Raw genomic sequence first — 27705 nt, forward strand, 5'->3', positions numbered from 1 at the left:
TGTGGGTTTAGCTTTTGAAGTTTTATTATGTGAAGACAAAGATGGGTGTGTGCCTGAGGGGTGAGGTGGGAGGGTGCTTTCCAAGCAGAGGGAACCAGCCTGGCAATAGCATGGGTGTTGGATAGGCCAGAGCGAAGGGAGGCGAGGTGGAGGGATGGTCAGGAGCCACGTGGGAAGGGCTGAAAAGAGGCACCAGGGAGGGTTTACTGAGTGGAAAGGAAGTGAGGGGAGAGAGAGAAGTTAGAGGAGGTGGGGCGTGGGGAGAGAAGAGGAACAAAGTGGGATGGGGAGGGGAGGGAGTGACACATGTTTGTACGCAGTGATTATTCTTGGGCTGCTCCAGCTGCGGTGCCTGCGTTAACTCATGTGATCCTCACCACAGCGCTCTGAAGTACGTTATGTAGGTACTGTTATCATCCCCACTTTCCAGATGAGGAAGCTGAGGTACAGAAAGGTTAACTAACCTTCTCAAGGTCACACAGCTGATAGGTGGTGAACTGAGATTCTAACTCAGGCATTCTGACTCCGGGGTTTAGGTTCCCTCCACTGCCTATGAAATAATACTCACTGTTTTATCTGTGCTTTTCATTTAATCCTTATGGTAACCTGGCAGGTATATTGGAATTCCATATTTTGTCACTGTTATCTTTGTTTTGCAGTTGGTTCTTTTCTTCTTGGAATGGGTCCCAACAGAATAAGGTGTAGGATGAATTCCTCCTTTCCCACTGCTCTTCTTCCCCTCATTTCTGCCATCTCACAGTGACAGTGGGTGTTTAAAAATGGATTCTCGCTGGGCAACTGATTGTGGCAAAGAAGAGTATTTCCATACTTTTTCTTTACTCACTAATGAAATAGTCATTTTTAGTCTTAGATTTTATTTTAAACAGACATTTGTATTAAGCACTTTTTAAACACATAATTTTTATATATAGGAGATACCTAACAAGATTGCAGAAAAGCCAGAAAGCTTATCTTTCAGTAGAGCTACTAATGTAGTTTTTGCGTAACATCTTTGAAATGATTCTCTTTCCTTTTCCTATAGTTGAGGGTGAGTTTAAGTCTTTTTCCCCTTTAAGATCTCTTTGTACAGATTCCATTCCCAAAATTATTAGACCGCAGATTACTTGTTCTTAATTAAACAGGAAGCTGAGAAGGAGTGTTGTACATTCAAGTCCAGGCAACTGGCTATTGAAGTGAGAGTTTTAAAGACCTGTCCTCTTGTCATCCCTTCTGCCCGTCTTTACTCTTTGATCTTCTGGGTTCAGTCTGTCTTAGTCTCTTCTATGTTGAATAATAATAGGGATTAAAATAATAAACCTTCATTAGTGCACAGTATGGGCCAGCACTGTGCTGAGTGCTTGGCATACACTGTCTCAGGAGTCCTCACAAGCCCTTGTGAGAAGGGGCCTGCTGTTCTGGTCTAGTGAGGTTGGGTTATAGGCAGGGCCCTCAGCTAGGACGCCGCAGGGCAGGGACTCTAACCCAGGGCTTTCCGAGGCCAGAGCTGCACTCTTTACTGTAAATCTGGCCTCTTCTGACATTAGTGAGATGAGAGGGTGATTTTTACTCTGAGCAATGGAGTGGACAGATCTCCGTTCTTCCGTGGGTAGGGTAGGGTGAAGAGGGTGAATCTAGGGCCCTGTGTACCTTGTCACGGTGGGAGAGCAGCCAGACTGGCTGTCCTGGAGTGGCCGACTCCGTTGAGATGGCACCACCAGCAGGCACAGGCTGTGCAGTGGATGACGGGTGCTAGGTGGCACGCTGCCTGTCTTGGGCGGGTGGCTTCTCTCCCAGCCGCTTCTACAGGTGCTGTGAGAGTTAGGAGGAAAAAGCCAGCAGCAGTGGTGTGCTTGGTTGGTTTTAACTTCAGATCTTGTGTTCCGTGAAAGTGCCGAGTCACCTGTGATGACCTGCTCCCTTTCCTTGTCAGTTTTCCCCTTTCCATGCTCACCTTTTTGGCTTTGTGCCTTATAAATAGCAAATATTTATTGATGAGGAGAATGATATTAACACCTTCCTCACTGCTACTTTGCTTCGTTTAGTTTTCACCTAGCTTTTCGACCTTGAAAAGCCTGGATCTTGATCTTTTCTTCACGCTGCAGGGCTTGCAGTGAATGAGTTGAACTCCCCTCTGGCCCATGCTGAGATTGTGATGTGGATATGGATTGGCTGCAGCAGGCTGGGGATCGAGGCGAGGGTGGGGACGGAACTCTCCTCTCTGATTGCACTGTAGAGGCACCTGGACTGCTTGAGAAGCCTTGAGGGCAGTTACTGGGACAATTGACTTTTCTTCTCTCTCCCTCTTCATTTTGCCAAGCAATTGAGTTGAATTTGTGTGAGTTGAATGTGGATGTCCTGCAATCCCGTTGTACTCAGGATGTCTTCCCTCCACTTTTGCTGCCACAGTCTACCTTAAGACCCTAATCATTTCCCACCTCAGCCACTTCCAGTAGTCTTCATGAAAGGCCGCTCTAAATCCAGGCCACACACCCGCCGTAGGGAAATTTATCTAAAAAACTGATTAAAACACTTTAATGGCACCCAGGCTCACAGCAGTGCTTCTCAGACTTCTCCGCCAGCGTTCTGCTATGGCAGAATTAAGGACTCTCTGGATTCTGGGAGCGTAACTTGGTCTGGTGAAATTTCTTTCAAATTTTGTGCCATAGTCATTTTTTTGTTTTCATGTGAAACACTTGTACATGGATTACCTTTGAGTAGGACTGATGCTGCTTGCATGTGCCATGTTTATCTGTTACATTTGCATACCCTCTGATGGTCCAATTGGAAATACAAGTCCTTGGGAGATTAAACTCTCAAGCAGGATTCAGAGCTGCCTTTTTCTGACCTTGCCTGCCTTTTGAGTCTCCTGATACCATGCTGCTTCTCATATATGAAGATCTAATGGTGTGAATGCACTGAAATACCCTGAACATACTGAATTTAAGTCTTGATGCCTCTGTACCTGCATTCATTTATTCCTTGAGTATTTATTGAGAACCTGATGTTTCCCAGGTATTGCTTTAGGTACGAGGGATACAGCAGTGGACAAGAGCAAGCAAGTTCTGGCCTTTGTGAAGCTTACATTCTAATGCAAGAGGAAGATGACACACAAATATGACATATATGACGAGGTACTAATGCCATAAAGAGAAGTAAAGCATGGTAAATTGATAGTGAAGAAGGGGTCCTGTTTGTTGGGTCTGGCAAGGTTCTGTAAGAAGGTGATATTTTAGTGGCAACCTGATTAAGTGTGAGAGCAAGCCATGTTATTATTAGAGGAAAGAGTGCTCAATGCAACGAGAATAGCACGTGCAAAGGCCCTGAGGTAGGAGCATGTTTGGAGTGTTCACAGAATAGCAGGAAGCTCACTGCAACTGAGAAGAGTGAGCAAGGGGAAGATGAGTAAGAGACGAGATTGGGTACATGGGTAGAGGCGGAATGTGCAGAGAGAGCCCTGAGTCCATGATACAGAGGACTTTTCTTTTGCTTTGGATGCCTTCCCCTTCCATGCTTTGGGTGAGGTTGAAATTAATTTGTTCCACATGGTAGTTGGTTGCCCCTCAGTTTGCTAAATAATTATCTCTTGCCCATTGGTTTAAAAAAAAAAGGCAAAAGATTTATTCGATCTGAAGAGAAACCAGAGTATTACATTGATTTGAAATGCCCGTTAATCATATTAATTCTATGTGTTTATACATACTTACAAACATACAGACATATATTTATTAGCTCTCTTCCGTTGATTTGTATTATAATTATAATTACCTCTATACCAGGCATTGGCAAACTACAGCCCATGGCCCCAGTCAGGCCCACCACCAAGTTTTTATAAATAAAGTTTTATAAATAAAGTTTTATTGGAACACAGCCACACTCATTTGCTTGTGTGTTGTTTATGGCTGCTTTTGAGCTACAATGGCAGGGTAGTTATAACAGAGGTTGGATGGCTCACAAAGCCTAAAATATTTAAGATTTGGCCCTCTGCAGAGAATTTACCAACCTCTGCTTTATATTATGTATTGTCTGATAGGGCAAGTTCTTCCTCGTTCTTCTTTTTCAACAATTTCTTGGCAAGTCAAGCACGTTTGTTCCTTTCAGATGAACTTTAGAATCAGTCTGACTCTGATTGCCTGACTCCCTTCCTTTTCCCCCACCTCTTTTTTGGGGTAGGGAAGTGGGAGGCAGGGAGAATAGGAATTTGACTGCATTTAATTAATACTTTAGTAAAGGGTGAAGTGACCGCCTTACAATACTGGGTCTTTCCATTCCAGGAATATAATACCTCTACATTTTTGTCTTTCAGGAAACTTTCATTGTTTCTTCATTCGGTTGTTGCATGTTTAAGTTTATTCCTATGTGTATTATTGCTTTTCATTGCTGTTGTAATTAAGATCACCTCCCAGCTATATTTAACAAGTGACTATTTATGTCATAAAAGAAAGGTTTGGATTTTTATGTATTTAAATTGTTTCTGACCCTCTTATGGAAGTAAACTCCTCTTAGGACTGTTAATTCTGAAATTTGATTCTTTTGGTTGATGGTCATTGTCTGAACTTACCAATAATTGTTTTATTCCTAATATTTATGTCTCTGCCTATGTTGTGGGATTCTATACCAAGAGTAGTTTGGGGGAAGTGAATTTTGACTCTCATTGGCGTTCACTTTCTTCCATTATGTAGGTCACAGCAAATGGTAATTATGTAAAAACCCAAACCAACCAACCAAAAAAAAAACCCCCAGAAACTTTATGCCCAGTCAGCATTTGTTGATCATTTTTAAGAATGCCCAGAAGATAATTTAGGCAGACCATTTATCAAGCAGGCTATGCCTTTCTGCAGAGCCATTTGTCGCTTTTAATACAGAATGTAGGGTTCGCATGTCACACAGGAGAGTCAAACCCAGGGACTACTGTGGAGGGCCTTTTGATCATGGACTAAAGTTGACTTAACCAAGCATTTATACTTTGGAATTAAAATATGAGCGGAAGGAGATTTTATGAATGAGTTAGTACTTTCCTAAATATGTTCTCTGTAAAGCATTTGATTTTTATCCTTAACATCTATTCCTAAAGGATGTGAAATCTATTTTAGATTTCAAGGTCTCTTACTTGCCCTGAGCACTGAACAGATGAACCGTAAATTCAATATGTGTTAACCTTTGTGGGTTTATCTTTTAATGCCATTTTGGTCTTTTTTTCCTGAATTTATGTCTACTCCCCAGCTTCTTACCTTGGTGAAACTTGAAAGAACTATTCTGTTCATGCTGCTGTTCCTTTTCTTTTTCCCTTTCTTTTTGGTGAAGCGATGATAAGGTGGTTATGGTAGTAGACGCTGGATATGGAAATAGAGAATTGCTGACATATATTATGTGACTTGTGAAATGAACCTTGTTGCTTGTGTTATCTGTAAAGTGAAGCTTCATGTATAGAACCTGATCTTAAATGCTTTTGTATATTTTTTTCCACCATCATTATGAACGTCAGTTGGTGGTATATGAATATAGATAGAAATGCCATCATACACAGTAGAGATGTATCAGGCCACATGCCTCAGTCACAGAGGGAGCTCCAACTTTGAGATCTTTGATGTGGGGCTTGACTTGGACCTACAGAAAGTAGAAACCATTGTAGATAGCTGTGTGGTGTGGAAAATGGTATAATCGAATAGTGTGATAATTGATGTCTTTTATTCGGCACTCACTGTGATCCAGGCATTACATTGGCTGTCTGCCACATCTAGGCATTGTAATCTCACTTCACAACTGAGGACGTTGAAATTTAGCTTAAATAACTGGTAGGCCTGAGATTCAAATTGACTGTTAGACTCCAGAGTCAGGTTGTAAAGCTCAGTGAGTGGTGTTTTGGCAGAAACCGTGTGTGTGTGTGTGTGTGTGTGTGTGTGTGTGTGTGTGTGTGTGTGTGTGCGCGCGCGTGCATGTATATAGAAGGATTTAGCAGTTTTGTTTAGATTCTCCTGTGTGAATCTTGACAGTTGAATTAACATCAGGGTGGTATGGCATGAGTTCTGGAGACCTCATTGCTGCAGTGATCTTTGGCAAGCCCTTTCTGTGTGGCCTCAGTGAGAGAGAATCTAGACCCTTAAGTTTTCTGGTTTTGTTTTTTTGGAGGGCCCAGGAGCTTAATTAATATTTCAGGAGGTTAATGTAGTATATCATTTGTCTTCCAAATTTTAAATTGAGAGAGTACAAAAAGGGGGTTTATGGCTTGGTCGTAGGTGCCAGGGGAGGGGGGCAGTGTAAGATTAAGCTCCCCAAAGCCTTTGCAGGTCAGGAGGAGGCTGTTGCTTCTAGTTGTAGAGCCCCCTACACAGCTTTAATAGAAGCATAAGTAAATAAATACACACACATATAGACACTCAGATACCCCAAATGGTTTTTAATCCTTTTCTGTGCAGTCGCACTAATTAAGATGGAAAATCAAGGTCTGTGCACGTTATGTCATCATTTACCTTAAATATGGCTAAACCATTCAGATGCCAAATAATTAATAATGCAGAATAGTTAACACATGTCTATATTTGAGGCCCTGCTCTGGTTGCCTCTCAGCCAAGAACTCTGATTCTTTGGACCATTCTTGGTGGCTGTGCCTGCGGCGTGCGTGTGTCAGAGCCGTGCATGTGCGCATGTACTCGTGCAGCCCGCTGCTCCCGGCAGCGGCGTGTGCATGCTAGGGTCTCCGCTGCCTGCTGGCCCCTCTGCCCTCCAGGCCAGCCTAGACCTGGATTCCTGGCACAATTTAGAAAAGAGAGTGAAGCTTTCTAAATGCTGACAAGTCTGCTTGCTTTCCAGATTCGGAGCAGCAGCCCAGAGAGTCCAGCCCCAGCAGAGACAATTCGTGTTGTAGTGTCCGCGCTTTGCATCTGATATGTGTCCCACATAAAATTCCAGTGAAGGGAGATTATTTTCTTTTTTATCCGAATGGCATAACTTGGAAAGTTACAGTATCTTTTCAAGGTTATTTTCAGACTAACCTTTACTAGTCTTTATGATAGTAAAGAAAAGGAACTACTGTAAATCTTGATATTTTATGAAAATACTTCTATTGCTTGTTCAAATATGAAATTATTCAGAGACTTTTAACCCATATTCGCATAGCCTAATATGTAGGCAAGCATACTTAACTTGATAAAAAACATTTGAAATTGGAGATTCAAAAGCCTAACAGTTTAACTTAAAGTTTTATGTTGTGCAGGATTGTATGATGGAGCAACTTAATTCGTCTTGTGTGTATGATTCATTGTGCAGTTATTAGAGATGGCATGTGGAGACAGTCTTTGATTTGGCCATGTTTCTCTGTGAGTGTGAGTTCTGCCTCTGTGTTTCTGGTTCTGTGGCACATTTTACTGTTGCCATGCAGGTAACTATAGACTACATCCCAGAGCCCTGGCCTTTCAGACTGGGAGCTTTCAGGATAGTCCTTTGATCTGTCTGTGTTTGTTAAATTAGGAAGGGGAGGGGCTTAGATTCCATTTCTGCTCTATGTTATATAAGAGCCAACAAAATAAGTATATTGTAAGAAATGCCGAATGGTTGAGATGCTTTCCTATTATTTTCTTGCCAGGAGCTTGATATTGTGCTAGTAATTCTGGGGAAGAGAAAGAGAAAGTGAAGAAGTTTCATTTGGAATCTGTCTTCTATTTTTGTGACTTGTTTAATTTGCTAGCATTATTGATATTTTTCTTTTAAGCTCAAGTTTATTGCTGATAGGCTATTATAACTACTGAAGTATGTTTGTTTTACCTTACAATTCACATGAAAATGTCATGAACTTTAACATGTGGTTGGGAATTTAATTGTCAGACTTTATTTCTAGCAGATAGGTTGGTAGTTGCATGTTGTATCTTATTTAATAAGTATCAAATTAATGGAGATAGAATTCAGTTGTATCAAAACATTTGTTTATCTTCACTTCTGAGCTTTCTTTTTTAATAGTCTTTTTGCAATATGAGAAGTAAATGACACTGAATTTTCCCCTTTTCTTTTAAAGACTTTCAGCTGAACTCTCATCTCTCAACACTGGCAAATATTCATAAGATCTACCACACCCTTAATAAGCTAGTAAGTCAATCTTTTAAAGACAAAACTACCAGCCGTTTAAAGTAGTAGTTTTAAGTGAATTTGATAAAATTTAGATTATGGATATTAAGATATCAGCTGTTTATGAAAATATTGAATTTTAAAGCTTGCTGTATGGTATGTGATTTCTTGGTAATGATGAACATATTTCTTGCAGAATCTAACAGAAGACGTTGGCCAAGACGATCACCAAACAGGTATCTATAAATGCTAACACTCCTTAATTTTAAATAAACTTCCTAATATAAAGTTATAATGCATTCCACTAGCAAGTTGTTACTTGGTTGAGGATTGTTCTTCAGGGTGTATGGAGGTAGCCATCTCACAGCTCCTTCCCTGGAGGAAATCTGTTCTAGGGCTCTGGTTTACAGACTACTTCGGTTCCTTTAAAGGGGCTGGGGAGTCTCCCCAGTGGTTTCAAAATAATCATTTCTCTACTGAAGTGTTTAGTTTATACTAAAAAGTTGCTACACTTGTGCAGTTTGGAAGGTATTGCATAAATATTTGTTGACTTGAGATGTAAAATGAGTTGATAGGTCGGTAGGGGCTTGTGTGTGTATGTGTTGTATAGGTCTTGAGGATTTATGAATGGGAAAACTGAAAGTTGATAATTGTAAACAGTTCTCTAGCCCTGTGGTTCTCAAACTGTAGCTGGCATTATAATCACGGAGGTGGGGGTAGTTCCAATGGATTGCTGGGCTCCACCCCCAGAGTTGTTGATTCCGTAGGTTCGGGGCGGGGCCCTAGAGTTTGCATTTCTAACCAGCTCCCAGAAGATGCTGATGCAGCTGGTCTGGAGACCACACCTTGAGAACCACTTCTCTAAACTGTAATGATCATAAAGTTCAGAAACTTGCACTTGATCTGTAGTTATGAAAACTTCCAGCAAAAATGATTAAAATATATTTTAAAGTTTTTGAAAATTACCACAGTAATACATGATTGTTAGAGAATTATGAATAGCACAGAAGCAAATGAAGTAAAAAGCCACAATCCTCCTTCACGTCTCCCAGTCCAGCCTTCCCCCAGTTTGCCGCTTAACGTTTGTTCTTTCAGACATTTTTGAACCTGCATATATTTTTATAGTAGTGTCTTTTTTTAAATTTATCATTGATGAGCTCATACTCTACATACTATATAGCATCATTCTTTTTTCATTTAATTTTTTAACTTCATGGTGTATCTTGGAGGTTGTTGGGATTTAGAACTCTCCCCACCCTTCCCCTCCAGACTGGTTCAGGATCAATTGAAAATTAGGCACAAGGTGGAGATTGAAGTAACAGTTGTGTTGGAAAGCACAGCTTAGAAGAGCAACAAAAATGCAGAGGCTTTTCAGTATTTCAACTTAATTAGATAGCCTTACACGCAATCACTGCCACAGCTAGTTAAGCACAGCACACCTCCCGGCCCCTCTCTAACCCACCACTTATGGTGGAAGGGTATCAGCTTCTGCTGGCAGGTTGATCTGAAAGCGAGTTCAGAAGGGGCTGGGCCCCTCTGCTCAGTTCCTCCCTGCCCCAATCACCAGTTAGATCAGACATTCCTTCTTCCAGAGGAAGGAATGAGAGAAGGGGGAATGTATTCTAGAAGGCCAGGCCACGGAGGGTCCCTTCACCTGATCTTTCTGTTTTAGTAAATATAGGTCAACTCAAGGCAGTCAAAAACAGTTTGCTTAATAATTTTATTTATTGATTGATTATAGCTCCTTAATTTTAGAAGCAGTGTATGCACATGGTTTTAAAAGAAATGTCAGAAAGGTGTAAAGAAGCGAAGGTTGCTGGCCCATTTTATGAGCCCTGGCTCCCATCCCCACTAGTACTACACCCTTGACTCTCCAGAGATAACTCTTATATTCTTGTATTTGTTTCCCAAATGACGATGATACATGTTTTTCCCCAAATACAAGTATACCTTTGTATGTGCCTCTTGTTTTTGTTACTCAGTATATCTTGGAGATCTTTTCATTGCAGCACATTTATAAAGCTTTATTTTTCAATGACTGCATGATTTTCTGTTTTATGGATATATCATAATATGTTTCTATTGATACACATTTAAGTGTGTTTAACTTTTAGCTAATTTTCAGGGCCAGTTTTAAAAGTTAAAAAAAACACACATTTCTCTCTACTACTCTGGAACAATATATTGGTAGACATCAGAGATTTTTTAAACTTAAGAGTTAGTGTAGTTTTGATTTTTTAAAACTGAATTTTGTGTTTGTAAAGCCTTTAAGTTGTCTTTCCCTTGGCTAAGGTAATAAAACATCTAAGTGCTGAGTCTTGTACATTCTGTAGTTAAAGTTGAACTTTGGATTTGAATGAGTATTGTTACCGTGGTAATTTCACATTTAAATATTTAACCTGAATGTGGCAATTTAATAACTATAAGCTATAATTAAGGAAAACGAAAGAGGAGAGTGTGTTTGGCCTCATGCCTCCTCTTTCGCCCTTGGGGACAGTAGATGTGCCTGATATTTGGTATATGACTTGCTGGTGCAGTGCCTGGTACCTCATACGTGCCAGTCAATGTCAATTAACATTAGTAATTTCTCAGAGTGGTCCATTTCCCCATCTGGTTATAGCATCACTTGTGATTACCATACCTGACAGAGTATACTTTAAAAATTAAGAAACATAAAATCCGTAGTGTTTGGAAACCTGAGAAAGTTAATCACTATAGTGCCTCTTTGTAGTGCCTCTTTGAATTTCTTGGCCCATCAGTAGTCTGAGCCATTTCTATAACAACTGTATATGGAAGAGCCAAACTAAGTGCAAAAGAGGCCTGTATCTTCCTGCTCTGTTTCCTTTAACAGTTTTCTTTGGTGCTTTCAGTCTTCCACCAGAAAAAGAAGAAAGAAAAAAAGAAAAAGGAGAGAGAGTGTGTATGTTAAAATTGGAGAAGCAGCACAAAATACTAGGAGTGAATTTAAAAAACCAGAGAGGACCCCAAAAAATGATGGAGGATGATAGATGTCAAAAGTCAGTACTGTTTAGCGAGAAAGGAAAGGAAATTTTTTGGTCTTAAATAGTAGGATAAAAATTGCGCATTTGGACACTACTAGTTTTACTGAAGCAAGCAAGTAGTTCAATGCTCTGTTCAAGAAAATGAAATAAAATATTTAGGTACTGGTAAGAGGCTTAAAATGCATCCTATTTACCAACTTAAATTACTATACCTTTGTGACATTATTCAGTGAAAAGTGAGGTGAAATGGCTATATGAAAAGTATTGAAATGGCGGAATGAACATGTAAAATGTTATGTAAAATGTTATTAAGTGAGTCAAGGCTATATGATACAACAAACTCATTATAATGAAAATTAGACAGTGAGATTTTTGTATTGGAACATGCATTTATACTAAGTTTGGAAAAGTCAGAAAAATTCTCTAATTGTATAAACCTCTTTGAGGACGACTAGAAACTGGGCACACAATTTAATATGTCTTACAAAAAAATGAATCCTGAACAGGACCTTTTTTCACTTGAGGCCCACAGCAGGAAGATTAAATTAAAAAACAAAACAAAACAGAACAGTGGAGCAGTGATTTAGATACCATTTATTAAGAATAACATGGTTAGTTAAATTATTATCAAAACAGCCAGCTGCATAGGCATTAAAAGGCCTTTGGTTTGATCCAGGTGAACTTAAATTGCTCTTTAAAATTGATTTTTCTGGGACCAAATATTGGAATAGATATGTTAAAAATGTTGGCGGTATTTTCTAGTTCTTTAACGTAAGAAGAATAGCTATATTCATTGACCTCCTGATTTATTTGAAAATATGGTCAGTTAACAGAATAATTTATTTGTTCCTCTTAAAAATTGAACCAAAAAGAAATGACCCTGAACTCAAATCATAACCTTTGGTTAAAAAATAGAAACAGTTTTTATTGCCTTCCTAAGGATCATTTAAACACTTCAGCATCAAGAAAGAGCTTCTAACGATGGGAGAGGCAATTTCAGAGTCACTGTCACAATGTAGAAATATTATAGACTGAACACCAGAATATCTATCACGATAATGTGAAGGAGCCTGAACCATAGTTTGGGATTACTAGTTGAGATTATTCATCTCTTCCTCTTCCTACTTCTTTATTATTATAATAAAAAGGCCTTTTCTCTTTCATAAGTACCTGCCAGACGTTTCTAATGAGATTTAAGATGGATCCTTAAAATCTTTTTCATCACTGTTTTTTCTTGGGTGATTGGCAAATATCGAAAACTTGCAGCTCTGATCATTTCAAATCAGTTTATGGGTTAAGTCGCTTTAATTTGTTAACTATTTATTGAATAGGAACTTTCAGGTGCTCCACTTATTGGCCCGTTGTCTTATCTGTAGAATTGGGGTGGTAATAATATCTGTAGAATTGGGGTGATAATAATACCTCTCAGATTTGTGAAGATAAATTTGAAAGTGATTTGTAGTTACTAATTTAAAACTTCAGCCTTAATATTTTGCCCCTACCTGTAATGTCAGATCGTTTATACCTAAGTAGATACTTGTAGCAGGTTAAAATAGCTAAAGCTTCTTTGAAACATAAACATTCCATAACATTGTTGTTTACAGTATTTGCTTACTGAATTTTCTTTTTACTCTAAAAATAAAGTTTAATTAAGGTAGATAAAGTGATATAAGTTCTAAAGCAGTAAAGTCTAAATTTAATGATCGAGTAAATACAAATTTGTAAAACATTCATTTAGGTTTAAGTGTTTTTATTATAAAAAGACATCACAGAGTTATTTTAAGAAGCAGACATTCTAGAATATTTGTGTTTAAAAAAAATCCGACCTGCCAGGAAACTTAGAATCAAGTGCTTTTCTTAACTGACAAATGGGAAAGAAAATCTGAAATGGTGGTGTATTATCTATTCATAGATGGTTCAGATTTCTGGAAACATACTGATCTCTAAGCAGAATTTGATTTACGCTTGTTTTAGGAACACATTTATTCAACAAATATTTGCAAGTCTACTGTGGGACTCTCAGTACTGTATATACTGTATTACTACTGTACTAAGATGATATATTAGCTGCTGTGTCTGCACAGGTGAACAAAGCAGAACCCTGCAAACCAAGGTGTACTTTTGTGCATGAACCTAAAAACCTGAGTTGTTGCTCTTGCTCGGGTAGGATCCCTGGAGCCATGTGGGGTTCGGGGAGCAGCTTTGGGGCCACCGAGCCGTAAGTTGTGTGCTCTTCGTGTATTTTTGTTGACTTGGTTCATGTTGGCAAATTATTTTAGGTAAACTTGTTTTCCTCAGCGTTAAAAAATTGCTTTTGGGCTTCCCTGGTGGCACAGTGGTTGAGAGTCCGCCTGCCGATGCAGGGGATACGGGTTCGTGCCTCGGTCCGGGAAGATCCCATATGCCGTGGAGCGGCTGGGCCCGTGAGCCATGGCTGCTGAGCCTGCGTGTCTGGAGCCTGTGCTCTGCAACGGGAGAGGCCACAACAGTGAGAGGCCCGCGTATCGCAAAAAAAAAAAATTGCTTTTGAGATAGCCTGGAACTTTTCACTGTCATCATGGGTTCCAGGGTTCTACCTGTGGAGCTGTGCTGCGTCGTGCGAGTTGGACTCGTCCTTCCAGTGAGGTGGGGGTGGGTGGCGAGAGGCTCAGTGAGCCAGTGGGTGCCTGGGCTGTAATGGGCACCGGGGATGAACAGATGCCGTTTCATTGTGAAGGGTGGCCCCTAACAGTCACTCGCTTATGCCGATGATTGGAGCAGAGAGGTCTGAACGAACGCCATGGGAATAAGTTAAAGAACAAAACGCCAAATTTGGGATGCTTTTGGACTAAAATACGAGTAAGTTTTACACCAGGAAAAGTGATTTGTGGAACTTCAACAGTAAGAAAAAAAATAAAGTTGAAAAAGTTACTTTATGACGTTTGTATGTTTACCAGAAACATGATACTGTTGTCAAGTAGGAATCCGTGAAAGCAAGACATTATGCCAGTGTTTCTATGAAGAGGCAAATAGTAGAGGAGCCGGTGGATTTACCTTTATTGGTGAATATTGGTGAAGACATTATTTTAAATGGTGTTCATCTTCCCACGCGCTGAGGAGATGAGTGCATTTCCTCTGTGTTCTGCAAACGCTGGTGGGAGGGAGAGGTTCCTCCCGGAACAGATGCTCAGAACCTGACCGTGACCAGTACCAGGAGACAGTGTCTTTCCTTCAGACGTGCACGTCCAAGGTGGGAGAAGCAAGCCTCGAGGTCGAAGGCAGACTCGTGTCTGAGCAGTGTGGCAGGCTTTCCGGCAAGGCGGGACCCACTTTTTCATTCTGCAAGCTCCACCCCGAGGCATTAACGGACAAGAATAAATCTTGACCGTTGGCAGTCTGCAAAAGCTTGGGTCTCTGTGCACCTCTTCAGACCTTTCTGCGTGCTTCAGTGTAAACAGGACTGCCGTTTCACCAGGAGGACGAGTGGGGCGTGTGTGGTGGGCAGCACGTTCTCTGGCTCTTTCTCTTCCTGATTTTGCTGCTGTTGTGGGGAGAGAGATATGGGCGTGCCTTGTGTCTCTGAAGAACCTCCTACTCCCTCCTTTGTTGGGCTCTGGGAAGGGTGGTTGAGGATCGCTGTCTTTTCAGCCTGGTGGGTGCTGCCTCTGGCTGAAGGAGCAGGCAGGGTCCAGTACCCGGCGCTGGGCCCACGCCTCGTTCGCGCTGTTGTCCTGTTTTGTGGCAGAAGAGGTGGTTTCGGCTATTCTGTTCCTGAAGCGCATTGCCCAGGAACTTAGCGTGGTGGTGGAAGCCTGAGTATGTCCTGAGATTGAGGTTCCAGTCCCGACCATTGCGCTTACCAGGTTGGGACTGTTAGCTACTGACAACTCTCTCCCTGCCTTCTGAACAGCTTTCTAGAGAGAACTGTCCACATTCACTGAGATCACACCCTCCGCTCACGTCCTTCCCCAGCCTGTTGCAGCCCTGTCCCCAGCCTCTTGCTTCTGCATCTGACTGCTGCCACCGCCCTGTGCACTCCTCCTGCTTTGGCTTCCTGGAGTGTACACTTGCCCAGGTTTTCTCCCCACCCAGGTCTTCACCCTCTTTTCCCAGCCCCCGAATATCCACACTTCCTGGGCTCTGGCCTTAGTCCCCAGCTTCTTAGTCTCTGCTGCTGAGGCCGCGTGGAGGCGGCAGTGAGTGGTGGTGGGGAGCTTGGCCTCGTCGCCGAGCTGCTTGGGTTCCATCCTTGATTTCACGTGCTGCCTTCCAGCTGCTGCTTCATCTCTCTGCCCGAGTTTCCCCATTCGTAAGAATGGGGTGGTTGTGAGGCTTGGGTCAACGGGGAGGTCCAGCCTGAGCATGCACCTCCCTGGTGGCACTCAGATCCCAACATCTGTCTACTTGGAACACTTGGCCACGTGAGCATGTGTTGAATGGATATTTTTCCCACATAAAACTCCGGAGAGGTAGATCTCACAGTTCTCATTCTTCAGATGATGAACCAGAGACCCAGAATAGGTCACTGACTGACTGAGCCACATGACTAGCTGAGGAGCTGGAGCTCATCCACTGAATGCAGAGCACTCAGACCCTATCACCCGGTGCTGCCTTGTCCCAGCGGCTCACTGAGGGCCCTGGGCCCTCCCACCAAGGCACCAGTGCAAGGAGGAGGACGTGCAGTCCAGATTTCACCACTTAGCACTTCCGAGACCTTGGAAAGTCTCTTGAATGCCTAAGCCTTTTTACCATCAGTCAGTAGAGATAATTAACTCTGCCCTGCCTGTTGTTCAGGGTTATTGTGGGAACCAAATGACATAATATCTCTGATAGTACTTGTGCCAAGATGGGTATTTTAATTATGTTATAATTGTCTTGTAATTTATAATGGTTTAAGACAGTCTGAAGTGAGACTTGTCTGGGTTTGAATTCCAATTTTGCCCCTTACCTGACCCCTCTCTGCCTCCGTTTTCTTATCTGCATAAGCAGTAATGATTATTCTTTTTTCGTAAGCTTGTTGTGAGGTTAAGTGAGGTGTCGTACATGTAAGCGTTAAGAGCAGGGCCTGGCTCACCATAAGGTTTCCATAGGTGTTCCATGTTGTTGTTACATTTTAATATCTTTTACCAAATGAAAGTTAATGCTTCCAAAAACCCTGACTGAAAGTGGCAGAAACAAATTAAAAATATTTATGGAAGTTTTGCTTAAGATCATGTCAGGCTTTTGCCCCAAGAATCCAAATTCTGTTTTTTGGTTTTTTTTTAATCAGATATTCCTTGAAGCTTAAGAGTGTTGGGACTGATGTACTTGTATGTATTTTAGACCCAAGGTCACCAGTCGAGCTGGCCTTGCCTAATGAAGTACAGAAATGAGATAGCAGTGCAATTCCTTCTGAAGGAACATTGACGTGTAAAGGAAGCTGGAAGCTTAGATGATTTATATTAGTATTTTTGGAGAGTAAACTGAAGTTATGATAACTTCATTTCTGGTGTGTGTTTTGGGGGGACTATTAACTAATTTGTGTCATTGCTAGGTTTATTTCTTGACTCTAACATTTTCTCAAAGAAGAACTGAAAACCAGTTTTTCACTTTTCATTTTTTCATGTTTACAGAGAACATCTAAACCCTTTGCAATGTAAGTTGTGAAAGCTCTTCATTTAGCGCTGATATTCTTTGGAAGGGTTTCAATGTGGCATTCCTTACTTTTGTGCTCTTCACTCTGTTTTGTAGGAAGTCTGCGGTCTTGCAGTTCTTCGGACTGCTTTAGTAAAGTGATGCCGCCGAGGAAAAAGAGAAGACCTGCCTCTGGAGATGATTTATCTGCCAAGAAAAGTAAACACGATAGGTACGTCGCAGAGACAGTGGAACCACATTGATGGCATATGTGTTGAAGAGGCACCTTTCTACCCAGAGTGGGTCTTATAAGCGTACAAATGCCAACCGGACTATTGTTTTGGTTCTGCCAGGAGAACTTCAAAGTGTAATTTTTTGTGATACTTACTTAACGTGGGGGCTCATGAAACAAAAACAAGTTAGGTAACCTGAGTTCATAGAAATTCAAATTTTATCTCAGTCCATTGATCCACCAGAACTGGTGTAGTGTTTCTTTCTTTGCTTTTAAGAGCTTGCCCTCTGTGCCTGTTGAGGACCTCAGGATTGGTACTTATCTCTTCTTTAAGGGGGTCTCACTCACTACCTACTACCACAGGAATCCTGTAGCTGCCTCTGCCAGGACCTGGGTTGCGTGGCTGCAGAGAGCTGCCTGCACCAAGTGCTCTAAGCCTGCCTGGAATATTAGCTGAGCTGACATTTCTTCTCAAAAGAGTGAGCATTTGTTAGAAACCATGAAAAACAAGACTGTTGAAACCACTTCTCTTTCAGACAAGTGAACTGTTAATTTTGGTAACTCCCAAGGTCCATTAGACTTGCTTATTTTAGGCATCTTTACTATTTCAACCAGATTTTTATTAGACATCTTTTGGTTCTTTCTCTCTCTCTCTCTTTTTTTCTTTTTTAAAAAAAACAATGAATAGACATCATAGTTTTAATCTTTTCTGCCTTTTCCCATCTGCCTCCATTCTGGCTCTGTAGGTCACTTCACTTCACTTATGTGGCCTGAATTGCCACATTGATAAATCAAGGGAATTAGATGAGATTTTTCTGCTTCTTTCTTTTCTTAAAAATAAATTTATTTATTTATTTTTGGCTGCGTTTGGTCTTCGTTGCTGCGCGGGCTTTTCTCTAGTTGCAGCGAGTGGGGGCTACTCTTCGTTGTGGTGCGTGGGCTTCTCATTGCGGTGGCTTCTCTTGTTGTGGAGCACGGGCTCTAGGCGGGCAGGCTTCAGTAGCTGTGGCACGCGGGCTCAGTAGTTGTGGCCCGCGGGCTCTAGATCGCAGGCTCAGAAGCTGTGGCGCACGGGCTTAGTTGCTCCGTGGCATGTGGGATCTTCCCGGACCAGGGCTCGAACCCGTGGCGGATTCTTAACCACTGCGCCACCAGGGAAGCCCTGAAGCCAGTTTAAAAACTGATAATTGAGTTGCAGAAGGGTGCGAGGTACTCTCATTAATAGCATTTCATCGGTCACCTAGGGGATGGGGAGCTGTAACGTTATCCAAGTTTCATTCTTGGTCTTTTTTGAAAAACAACTTCATTTACATACCACAATGTATACGATTTTAAGTGTACAGTTTAGTGATCATTACGGAGTTGTTGGAGCTGTGCAGCCATCACTGCAAACCAATGTTAGAAGATTCCCATCACCCCAGTTGGAACCTTGACGCCCATTCACAGTCCATCCCTGTGCTTATTATTCCCAGCCCTAGGAAACCACAGATTCACTTTCTGTCCCTGCGATTTGCCTTTTCTGAACAGTTCATGTCAATGGTCTTTTTGTGCCTTGCTTCTTTCACTTAGCATAATTTTTTTGAGGTTCATCCATGTAATAGCATGTATTGGTATCTTTTTTTTTTTTTTGTAATGTTACTCCATTGTCCTTTTTTAGGTGGAGTATTTTTAAGTGATTCAGTCATTACAGTGTCATATAGAGGTCTCCAGGATATTGACTAGTTACAGACTGAGCTGAGATAGGATGTCCAGGCCCAGGGTTGGAGCAAATCTGTTTGAACCCCTGGACAGTATCCACCTTTGTTTCCAGGTGGGGTGGCTACTTTTTATAGAAGAAATACAAAACTGGTGGTTTGTGGTTTCAGTATCTTAATACTTTATAACCATGTTTTGGGGGTTTTCTGGGTATTGAAACCCAGAATCTGTGATCAGCGGTATATACAGATATTCTGGTGAAAGTCTTGATCATGAATAAATGCTCTTTTAAAAAGAATTATACATGATTTTATATTATATGCTATGTAAATAAAAACTGTATTCATAAATGTTTATATAACTATTTAGACAATTTATATATAAATACTCATAATTTTTCTATCAGAATCACTATTTTAAAAGTACTGCTGCTTCTCCCCTCCCCAAGTAGGGCCTATCTTGGTTCTCAGCCCCATGTCATCATGAAATAAGGAATCCCTGCCAAGGGTCACAGTGTTGGCAGGAGGAGGCTGCTGTGCTTGCTGACTCAGTTCTCCAGCTTATGTGTCTGTTTCCACAATGCTAGGGCATGATAGGAGAAGGGCAGAAGCCAAGGATTCTCTGTACTTCGTTTTCCTGAGGTTTTTTTCCTGGAGGCTTGGACATAATTTGATGTTTCTTTTTATTTGCTTGACAAGTTCCTTGGAGGTGTCTAATACTGCCAGGTTCTTCCTTAGACCATGTGTCGCCCAGCCTGACTCGTATGGCACGGGCGTCAGGAGAACTTGATGCAGAGACATGAGTGAGTCCTAGGGTCACCAGTTGAAGAAACACCGTCCACATTTCTTGTATCACTAGTGTTCTGTAGTTAGTTCTGGCTGGAGAGGTAGAAAGGAGTATATTAAATACTTGTTCTCTTCAGTTTTTACTGATTATTTGTTCATCAGAGAAAAACCTGTATTAAGTGCTTACCATTTAATTTTATACTGGGTGTGACTGTGTTTAAAACTATAGTTATAAAAGCTGAAGCTTCCAAATGCAAGAAGTGAAATATTTTAAATATACATGAAATACTGACTGAATAGATGTTTGGTTGGGTAAAAGAATAAAAACTATTTGCTACTTAAAAAAACTCAGTATCTTTACTTTAAATAACTTAAAACCCCTTTCTTGATTTCTAGCATGTATAGAAAATATGATACAACTAGAATAAAGACTGAAGAAGAAGCCTTTTCAAGTAAGAGGTGCTTAGAATGGTTCTATGAATATGCAGGTAGGTAATCATTTATAGACTGAGCCTCATAAAAATAAGGAGTGCCTTAGAGGAGATTAAAGAATTAAAAAGGAGTACTTTTCAAATTTGTGTGTGTGTGTGTGTGTGTGTGTGTGTGTGTGTGTGTCCATGTCCGTCCGTCTCCCTGTTTTCAGGAGGGAACACCGTTGAAACAAATCACCAAATGTCCTATTTATAGCCAGCAGCTAAGCCAAAGAATTCAGAACACTAGAAGGGAACTGAAAAGATGAAATGTACTTGGGAGAAATGCTTTGGATTGCTAGGAAACCTCTTGAGAATGCTGGTAATGGGTGACTATTTGGTTTATGCATCCAAGTTAAAATAAGCTTTGCTGCTTTGAACCTTTATGTAGCGCAATGGAATTTCTTATATTGTGTCTCTAGTTTGAAAGATCATTTGGCAGACAGTGTTTGTTTTGTCATTTAAAATGTCTTAAATCCAATCCCATTTTTGCAACTTATTATAATTGGTTAGATAATGTAATACTGAAATAAAGGGTTTGTTTGTTTTTGTGGCTGTGTATGTGTAAAAAAGGGGGAAAGAAAAATTTTCAGACAAGTTTGAACTGAAGGCTCTTTTACCTTTCCTCTTCCCCACCATATTTCTGGCCCTATCATAACTTACCAACTTGACATTTCCAGTGACCTTCAAACTAATTTTCTTGACATCAGTCTCTACTCCCAGTCAGGTTCTATGTGTTTCCTGTTGTATTATTTGAAAAAAAAAAAAAAATAAATGGAACAGATCATACATGTCATTCCCTAACAATCCGCTGCACCCTTGCCCCCCACTTAAAAATCCCTGCTACCTACAGGATAAAAGACAACTAACTCAGTGCCATCCCTTTGCCTGGAGTGTTTTTCTCCACTTTTCCATATGACAAGCTGCTATGCATCTCTTAGCTTACTTAGCTTAATAGCCTTCTTTGTACTCTTAAAGGAAGGACATCATCATCATTCATAACTGTTTTTTTTTTTTTGCGGCACGCGGGCCTCTCACTGTTGTGGCCTCTCCCGCCGCGGAGCAACAGGCTCCGGACACGCAGGCTCAGCGGCCATGGCTCACGGGCGCAGCTGCTCCGCGGCATGTGGGATCCTCCCGGACCCTCCCGGGCACGAACCCGCGTCCCCTGCATCGGCAGGCGGACTCCCAACCACTGCGCCACCAGGGAAGCCCCATAGCTGGTTTTGATACCCTTTTATTGGGTATCAAAATAAGGATTCCTCCTGGGGCCAGTGTTTTCCTCCTACCCCTACCTTACCCTTTTTCTGATAAAAATCTTGCCCCTTTGGCCACAGAGATTGTTCCAGGGGCTGCCAGGTAACCCAGGTCAGGACAATCAGATAAAATTTCCTAGGGTTTTGAGACTGAAGCTGGGAGAAGAGCATCTTTCTCTTCTGGTGGTAGACTTGAAAGGATGCGATCCTGATTCCTGTAGTTTTTTGGATTTTTGTGAGCTACCCCAATATCCTTCTAGTGAATTCTCTTTCATTATTTGAACTAGTTTGAGCTGGATTTTGTTTGCAGGGCACAGACACATGGTACAGACACTTCTATAGTATTAGAATTTATCTGTTTTTAGGTCTTGAGAACATGAATCACTTGAAGACGTTTTGTGAAAGTGGTTAGCACGTTTCCAGGTGTTCAGTACTTGGGTCTGAATGATGGAACGTTTTCTCATGTTCGTATCACTTTGATTATGAAGATCTCTTGCTTTCTCATTGGTTCACATTTATTGTTATGAAATATATTATAAAAAGGAAAGTTTAAACAGAAAAAGTATACTTAATCTCACCACCATAGCACAGCTATTTTGATATTTTTTGTGTCTTCCTTTATAAGCAAATATGAATTTTTCCATAGTAAAAGCCACACTTCTGTTTTCTTTTAAAAGGAAACAAGGTACAGTTTTCCTACTTGTTTGCTTTTCTCTGGCTCAGAAAGGTGACATTTGGGATAAAGATTAAGCCACATTCTTTAGGTTCCTTGAGGCCCCTGCGAGGTGGTTCCTTGGGATTTCATCACTGCGAGAAGTTTATGTGGGTGTGGCTAGCCCTATCTTTATTAATGCCCCCCCTTTTTATTTTTTGCTTTTTTTGTATTTTATCAGGGAAAATAGCTTGAAATTGAGAACAACTGGCACCTGCTTTCTTTTTTTTTAAATTTATTTTTGACTGCATTGGGTCTTCGTTGCTGGGCGTGGGCTTTTCTCTAGCTGCGGTGAGCGGTGGGGTGGGGGGCTACTCTTCTTTGTGGTGCGCAGGCTTCTCATTGTGGTGGCTTCTCTTTGTTGTGGAGCACTGGCTCTAGGTGTGCAGGCTTCAGTAGCTGTGGCACGCGGGCTGTAGAGCGCAGGCTCAGTAGTTCTGATGCACGGGCTTAGTTGCTCCGCGACATGTGGGATCTTCCCGGACCAGGACTCGAACCTGTGTCTCCTGCATTGACAGGCGGATTCTTAACCACTGCGCCACCAGGGAAGTCCTCATTTTTTAATATCCCAACTACATGAATAAAAACTGAAGATAAGTATTATTCAAGAAAAATGCATGGCGAGAAGTCCCTGGAAGGTTGTGCTCTGGGCAAGTCTGTGGGAGCAGACAGTGAGGCCGTGGGCCCCCTGTGCTAGAGCGAGGGCCTGTCCCCCCTCACTGTGCTCCTGTTCCCTCGGAGAGAGCCATCTGCTTTTGGTTGACTCCCTGCACTGAACCCGGAGTACAGTGGAGGGTGGTAGGGGCCTTGGTGCTGCAGTTGTGCTACACATATGGACCTTAGTTCTTCCCAGAGTCCTCAGTTCCACGCTTGCCCTGTCCTCTGCACTCCTTTAGCCTGAGCCCAGCTCCTCCCAGATCCTGCCTGGCTGGTTAGTCCCAGCCCTCTTTGCACATCCTGTGCTGCAGCCTCTCACCTTTTTAAATCCCTGTCAACTCAGTTTCTGATTCTCAGAGATTTAATAAATGAAATGCTCTCCACTGGGGCTCTTGTCCTGTTCTCTGTGGTTATAGGCTTACTCCCTTTTGTACTTTGGTACTTGAGTCCTCTGTGACTTTAGAAAGGATTGCTGGGGGTAAGATTGGGGGAGTGTCTTATTTAGACCTCCGCCTGAAACTGGAATCCCATTTCTTTTCATTAAAATAACCAGTTTTACATAAATGATTTATCTAATAACTTCCACTTTCTGAGATATATCTAAGAGTAAGAGATGAGACCAGATACACAAGTGCCAGCATTTCAGAGTCACACTGAAGCTCATACACGTAGGTCATAAAAGCTCTACAAATCCTGACTGTAGGCCCTTCATCTCTACTTTCGATTAGGTTCTATAGCAGAATTGTTTCTTGGTTTACCAAAGTGAGATTTGGGACCAGGAGTAGGTGCTAAGTGACAAAGGAGACAAAAGTTTTGCTGACAAGGTTTCTTGGCAAAGGAGACAGCGTGGCCCCGTTTGCCCCAGAGATGCAGCATGGTGTGATTATGGAAACTCTGCCATGAGCATCTTGGGCTCTCATGAAAGGGTTTAGTTAGTGTAAAGTATATTTAGTTAGGGGCCCCTGCTTAAAATGGCAGTGAAAGTGGGAGGACCACTTTTTTCTAGATTATCGTCAGTATATCCGCCTTGTAAATGTATCTCTAGTATCTTTCACCAGGGCATTCTATAGCTTTTAAACCATCTCCCTCAAACCCACTTTTAATCCACTTGGTGTTAACCAGTGGCCTATTTATTAGATTAAGATTGTTCAGTTCTACAGGTAAAATGATACATCTAGTGTAAATATACCCATAATCCCAATGAGCAATGTGATTACAAATAGATCTAAATGTGTACAAGGGAATGATAATGAGAAAAAAGGAAAAGTTGTTGTAGATATCAGGATTCTGGGTAGCCTTTAAGTAATGTTGACTGATAAGCTATATTTAATATTTTTAGGATAAAATATTAAAGTAACATGAGTCATGCCGTTGCAGATCATATTGTTAAAACCTTGCTCTTTTCAAATACACAGGTGCATGTGTATATAAGTAACCTGACAATGCCATTGCATAAAATGTGGAAAAAAGAAAAAAGCATGGCTAACTTAATGTTTACCACTGCCCAGTGTACCTCAGCCAACCTTTGAGGGCCTGCTACGTGCCAGGCTCTGGTGTGGCAAACAGACAAACAAATGAGAAGCAGCGTCATTGTAATGAGCACTGACAGGGAGAGGAGGCCAGATTGGAGGGGGTGTGAGTGGGACAGCCAGCTGGGAGACCCCAGGGCCCTGTGCACAGGCAGGGGAAGGGCAGGTGACTTGCCAGGCTCAAGAATAGGTTGCAGTAAAAGAGCTTTTTTAATTCACGAAGAATAGAAGCCAAAGACAAAAATTTTTTTAAGATTATAAGTACCTTTTTTTTTTCTCAGATCTGTGCAACCAACTGCCAATGAGTCCCATCAGTAGATAGCAAAGAGTCATCTTGTTCCTACAACCAAACCTCTTAGCAAAATAGTAATAGATGGATACTTGCATATGAGAATAATTACTCTTTAATGTCACAGCCTAAATACTTTACAGTAGTGGAATGAGGAAAAGAACGGTGAAACATGGTATACACACACACACAGTCACCTACAGGGGGGTAATGTAAAGTAAGTATGTCAGCTAGGTGCTCTCACAGGAAGATTATCAGACATAGTTGGTGAAGAAAGCAAGGTGTAGAATTTATAGGTACAGTATGAACCCAAGTGTATAGATAAACAAATTCAGGGGTACATTTCACCGTATATTTGCACATACATAAAAACACAGCAAAAAGGTCTGGGAGGATACATGCCTGACTCGTAAGGAAAGGAAGAAGGCAGGCTTTCTCTTTTTACTCTATTTTCTTGGGCTTCTTTATTTGAACATTTCATCCGGTGAATGTCTTCATATATCGTTTGTGTGTAATATACACGTGAGTGCCCACATGCGGGACTGTGCACACTCAAACCCAAGTGATAAAATGCTAACTGTATTTTCATTTGAGTCAGGAATGAGATAAAGATGCCCACTCTCACTCTTCTGATTTGCCATTGTTTTGGGAGTTATTAACTAATGCTGTTAGGTAAGAGGAAGAAAGAAGGGGCATGAATACAGCAAAGGAGGAGGCAAAAATGATCATTCGTTGAAGGTGAAATGATTGAATTGTTGTGTACCTGGAAAGCCAAAGAGAATTGCCTGAAAAACTAAATAAATATGTATATATATTCTGCAGGTAGAATTTATAAAATGGCTTATTTGGGGAAGGGTTCTTAAATCCTTTTATTTATTTATGGGCTCTGTAGTTTACGGCACGTGGGCTGTCTGGTTGAGGCGCGTGGGCTCGGTAGTTGTGGCGCGCTGGCTTAGTTGCTCCGCGGCATGTGGGATTTCAGTTCCCTGACCGGGGATCGAACCCGTGTCCCCTGCGTTGGAAAGCAGATTCTTTACCACTGGACCACCAGGGAAGTCCCAGAAATTCTTTAATAAGTGGTCGTCTCTGGGGAGTAGAGAGAAGTTAGGAGGAAACTTTTGCTTTTTTGACATTTTTATTTTCAGTTTTACTTTTAAATGAAATTTTATATCATGTCCATGTATTAATGTTGCCCAAAAAACTAAGTAAACTTTGATTTCCCCTCCATAATCAAGATAAAAAATTTAAGAATTCATAGAAAAACATGTAAAATAAAAGGAGAAAAAAGAAAGTCCCATAAAAGGTAACAGATTTGAATATGTGAAATAAAACTCTTGGTAACAAAGTAGCACATTTCTGATTAAAAGGAAAACAACACATGCAGAAAAAGTATTTGCTCTGGCTAGATTATGTGGAAGAGCCTGAGTTTGGACTTCAGGGGCAGCCAAGGATTAGAAGCAGAAAAGTGACACAAGACTGTCCAAGGTGATTTTAATGGTCATCCTTAGTTGAGAACAACCACCTTACACTTTTATTGTGATCTAGTTATTACTGTATTGAAATTACTCTTATGCTTCGTCTCCCTTCCTGGAGGGCAAGGACCATGGACTACTCCTCTTTAGTTACTTCTACAGTGCATCGCTCCAGGGTGTGCCCAGTAGATAATATTTGAATGAAACTGAGACATTTTCAGAAGGTGGATCCTGCTGGTCTTGGCAGCTTGCTAGATCTGAAGGCTATGGAAGATTGTAGAGTGATTCTTGTGTGGTCCAGTGGCTAAGACTCTGTGCTCCCAGTGCAGGGGGGCCCAGGTTCGATCCCTGGTCAGGGAACTAGATCCCACATGCCGCAACTAAAGATCCCACATGCCACAACTAAAGATCCCGCATGCCGCAAGTAAAAGATCCCGTGTGCCACAACTCAGACCCAACGCAGCCAAATAATTTTTTTTTAAAAGAATAAATAGTTCTTACACTTGAGGAATTTAGAAGGAAAGGTAGATGAGTTGGGACTTAATGCAAATGTGAGAAAAGCATTCCTAGCATTGCACGGGGTCACACAAGACTGCCTGACCCAGCCTGTGCTGCTGGGGGTGGGGAGATTGGGAGGACTGCCTGTATGGTTCCTGTCTTAAAGATTGAAGAAGCTGGCATGGGAAGATGGGGGGAGGGGAGAGGGAGATGGGCTGAGGCCACAAAGAGTTAGTACTGCGTTGGGTATGTGTCAGGATGTGTGTGCATAGCAAACAATGGGTAGGTGTTTCTGGATCTTAATTTTTGTTCATTCAGCAATATCTATTTGATTCTTTTATTTCCAAGAAACTTGATATGAAGGTGGAAAGCTATGAGGCTGAAGAGGAAGGGACGCAGTAGATCATAGAGAACCTTATTTGATATTCCAGAGACTTTGGACTTTATCCGTAGGTAGTAGGGAACTTAAAATCGAAGGAGTTTGTGTTTGAGGTGTGGACCCTCCAGGTGGCTTTGTAAGGGATGGGTCCGAGGGGGATGAGGCTCTGGAATTAGGGAGATCCTGAGGGGACTGCTGTGGTCATCTAAGTGAGAGAATGACATCTGAACAGGTCAGCGCAGTTAAGAAATATTTGGAAAGTAAAATTGGCAGCGCACTTGGTAACTGATTGGCTCTGGAGAATGTAGGAGAAGGGGGGACTCCAGGATGATGCATCAGTTTCTATTTGTGGTGGTGCCCCCGTTGAGATGCTACAGGAGGATAATCTCAGCTACCACAGAGAAGCCACATAAAATAAAGATTGCCTGTGTCTACTGGATGTGGCGATTAGGAGTTTATTGGTGACCTTGGCAAGAAGAGTTGCAGGGGAGGGAGATGAGCAAAAACCAGATTGCAGTGGTTGAAGAATGAATGGGGGCTACAGTAGAGCTGGGACATGTGGACAGTTCTTTCAGGAAGAAACAGAGATAACGTGGAATGTGAAGGAAGGGGTTGCCTTGTCTAGAACAAAAAGACTGCTTGCTTTTTTTTTCTGTGTAAAAGAAACAATTATGTTATCTCCCAATTAATTTTAAAAAGAATATTAGGTGGTTCTTTGCTGTGTTTCCAAAAATTACTGTATGTGTTGAAATTATTACCAAAATAAGAATAGAGATTTAAGCTACTTTAAAGAACAGGAATTGAATGCCTGTAGCCTTATCTTTAGACATAAATTATGTGTCCATCTATCCACAGGTTGAAGGACTTGGCCGTAAACTGACTTAAATGTGCAGAACAGAATCCTTTAAAGATAGAACTGAAATTCTAGAACATTTTCCAATATATTCTTGGTGATTTCTTCCTTCAGAAAGGATTTATGGTCTTTAAGTGTTATTTGATCTAAGTTTACTTTAATAATAAGTATTTTAACAGTATACTACTACTATAGTAGTAATAGTGTATGTACATGGTTAGATTTAATT

General features: G+C 41.4%; 1 protein-coding gene across 11 annotated transcripts in view; it reads left to right on the forward strand.

The window, feature by feature from the left end:
* The window catches only part of DCUN1D4 (defective in cullin neddylation 1 domain containing 4), a 66934-nt gene that overhangs the window by 9019 nt on the left and 30210 nt on the right, over positions 1 to 27705 (forward strand). For 6 of the 11 annotated variants that reach the window (XM_032632976.1, XM_032632966.1, XM_032632967.1 and 3 more), the window contains exons 2-5: positions 8006 to 8076; positions 8252 to 8291; positions 16767 to 16881; positions 19758 to 19849. In XM_032632976.1, the coding sequence (XP_032488867.1) occupies positions 16811 to 16881; positions 19758 to 19849 (163 nt within the window). In that variant the 5' untranslated portion in view covers positions 8006 to 8076; positions 8252 to 8291; positions 16767 to 16810. Of the gene's footprint in view, positions 1 to 3012; positions 3132 to 8005; positions 8077 to 8251; positions 8292 to 13875; positions 13896 to 15923; positions 16672 to 16766; positions 16882 to 19757; positions 19850 to 27705 lie in introns of those variants that run through there. The other 5 variants (XM_032632968.1, XM_032632969.1, XM_032632974.1 and 2 more) reach the window with 4 other exon arrangements.

This window comes from Phocoena sinus, chromosome 5 (genome assembly GCF_008692025.1).
Source record: "Phocoena sinus isolate mPhoSin1 chromosome 5, mPhoSin1.pri, whole genome shotgun sequence".
In the NCBI taxonomy this organism is placed as follows: Eukaryota; Metazoa; Chordata; class Mammalia; order Artiodactyla; family Phocoenidae; genus Phocoena; species Phocoena sinus.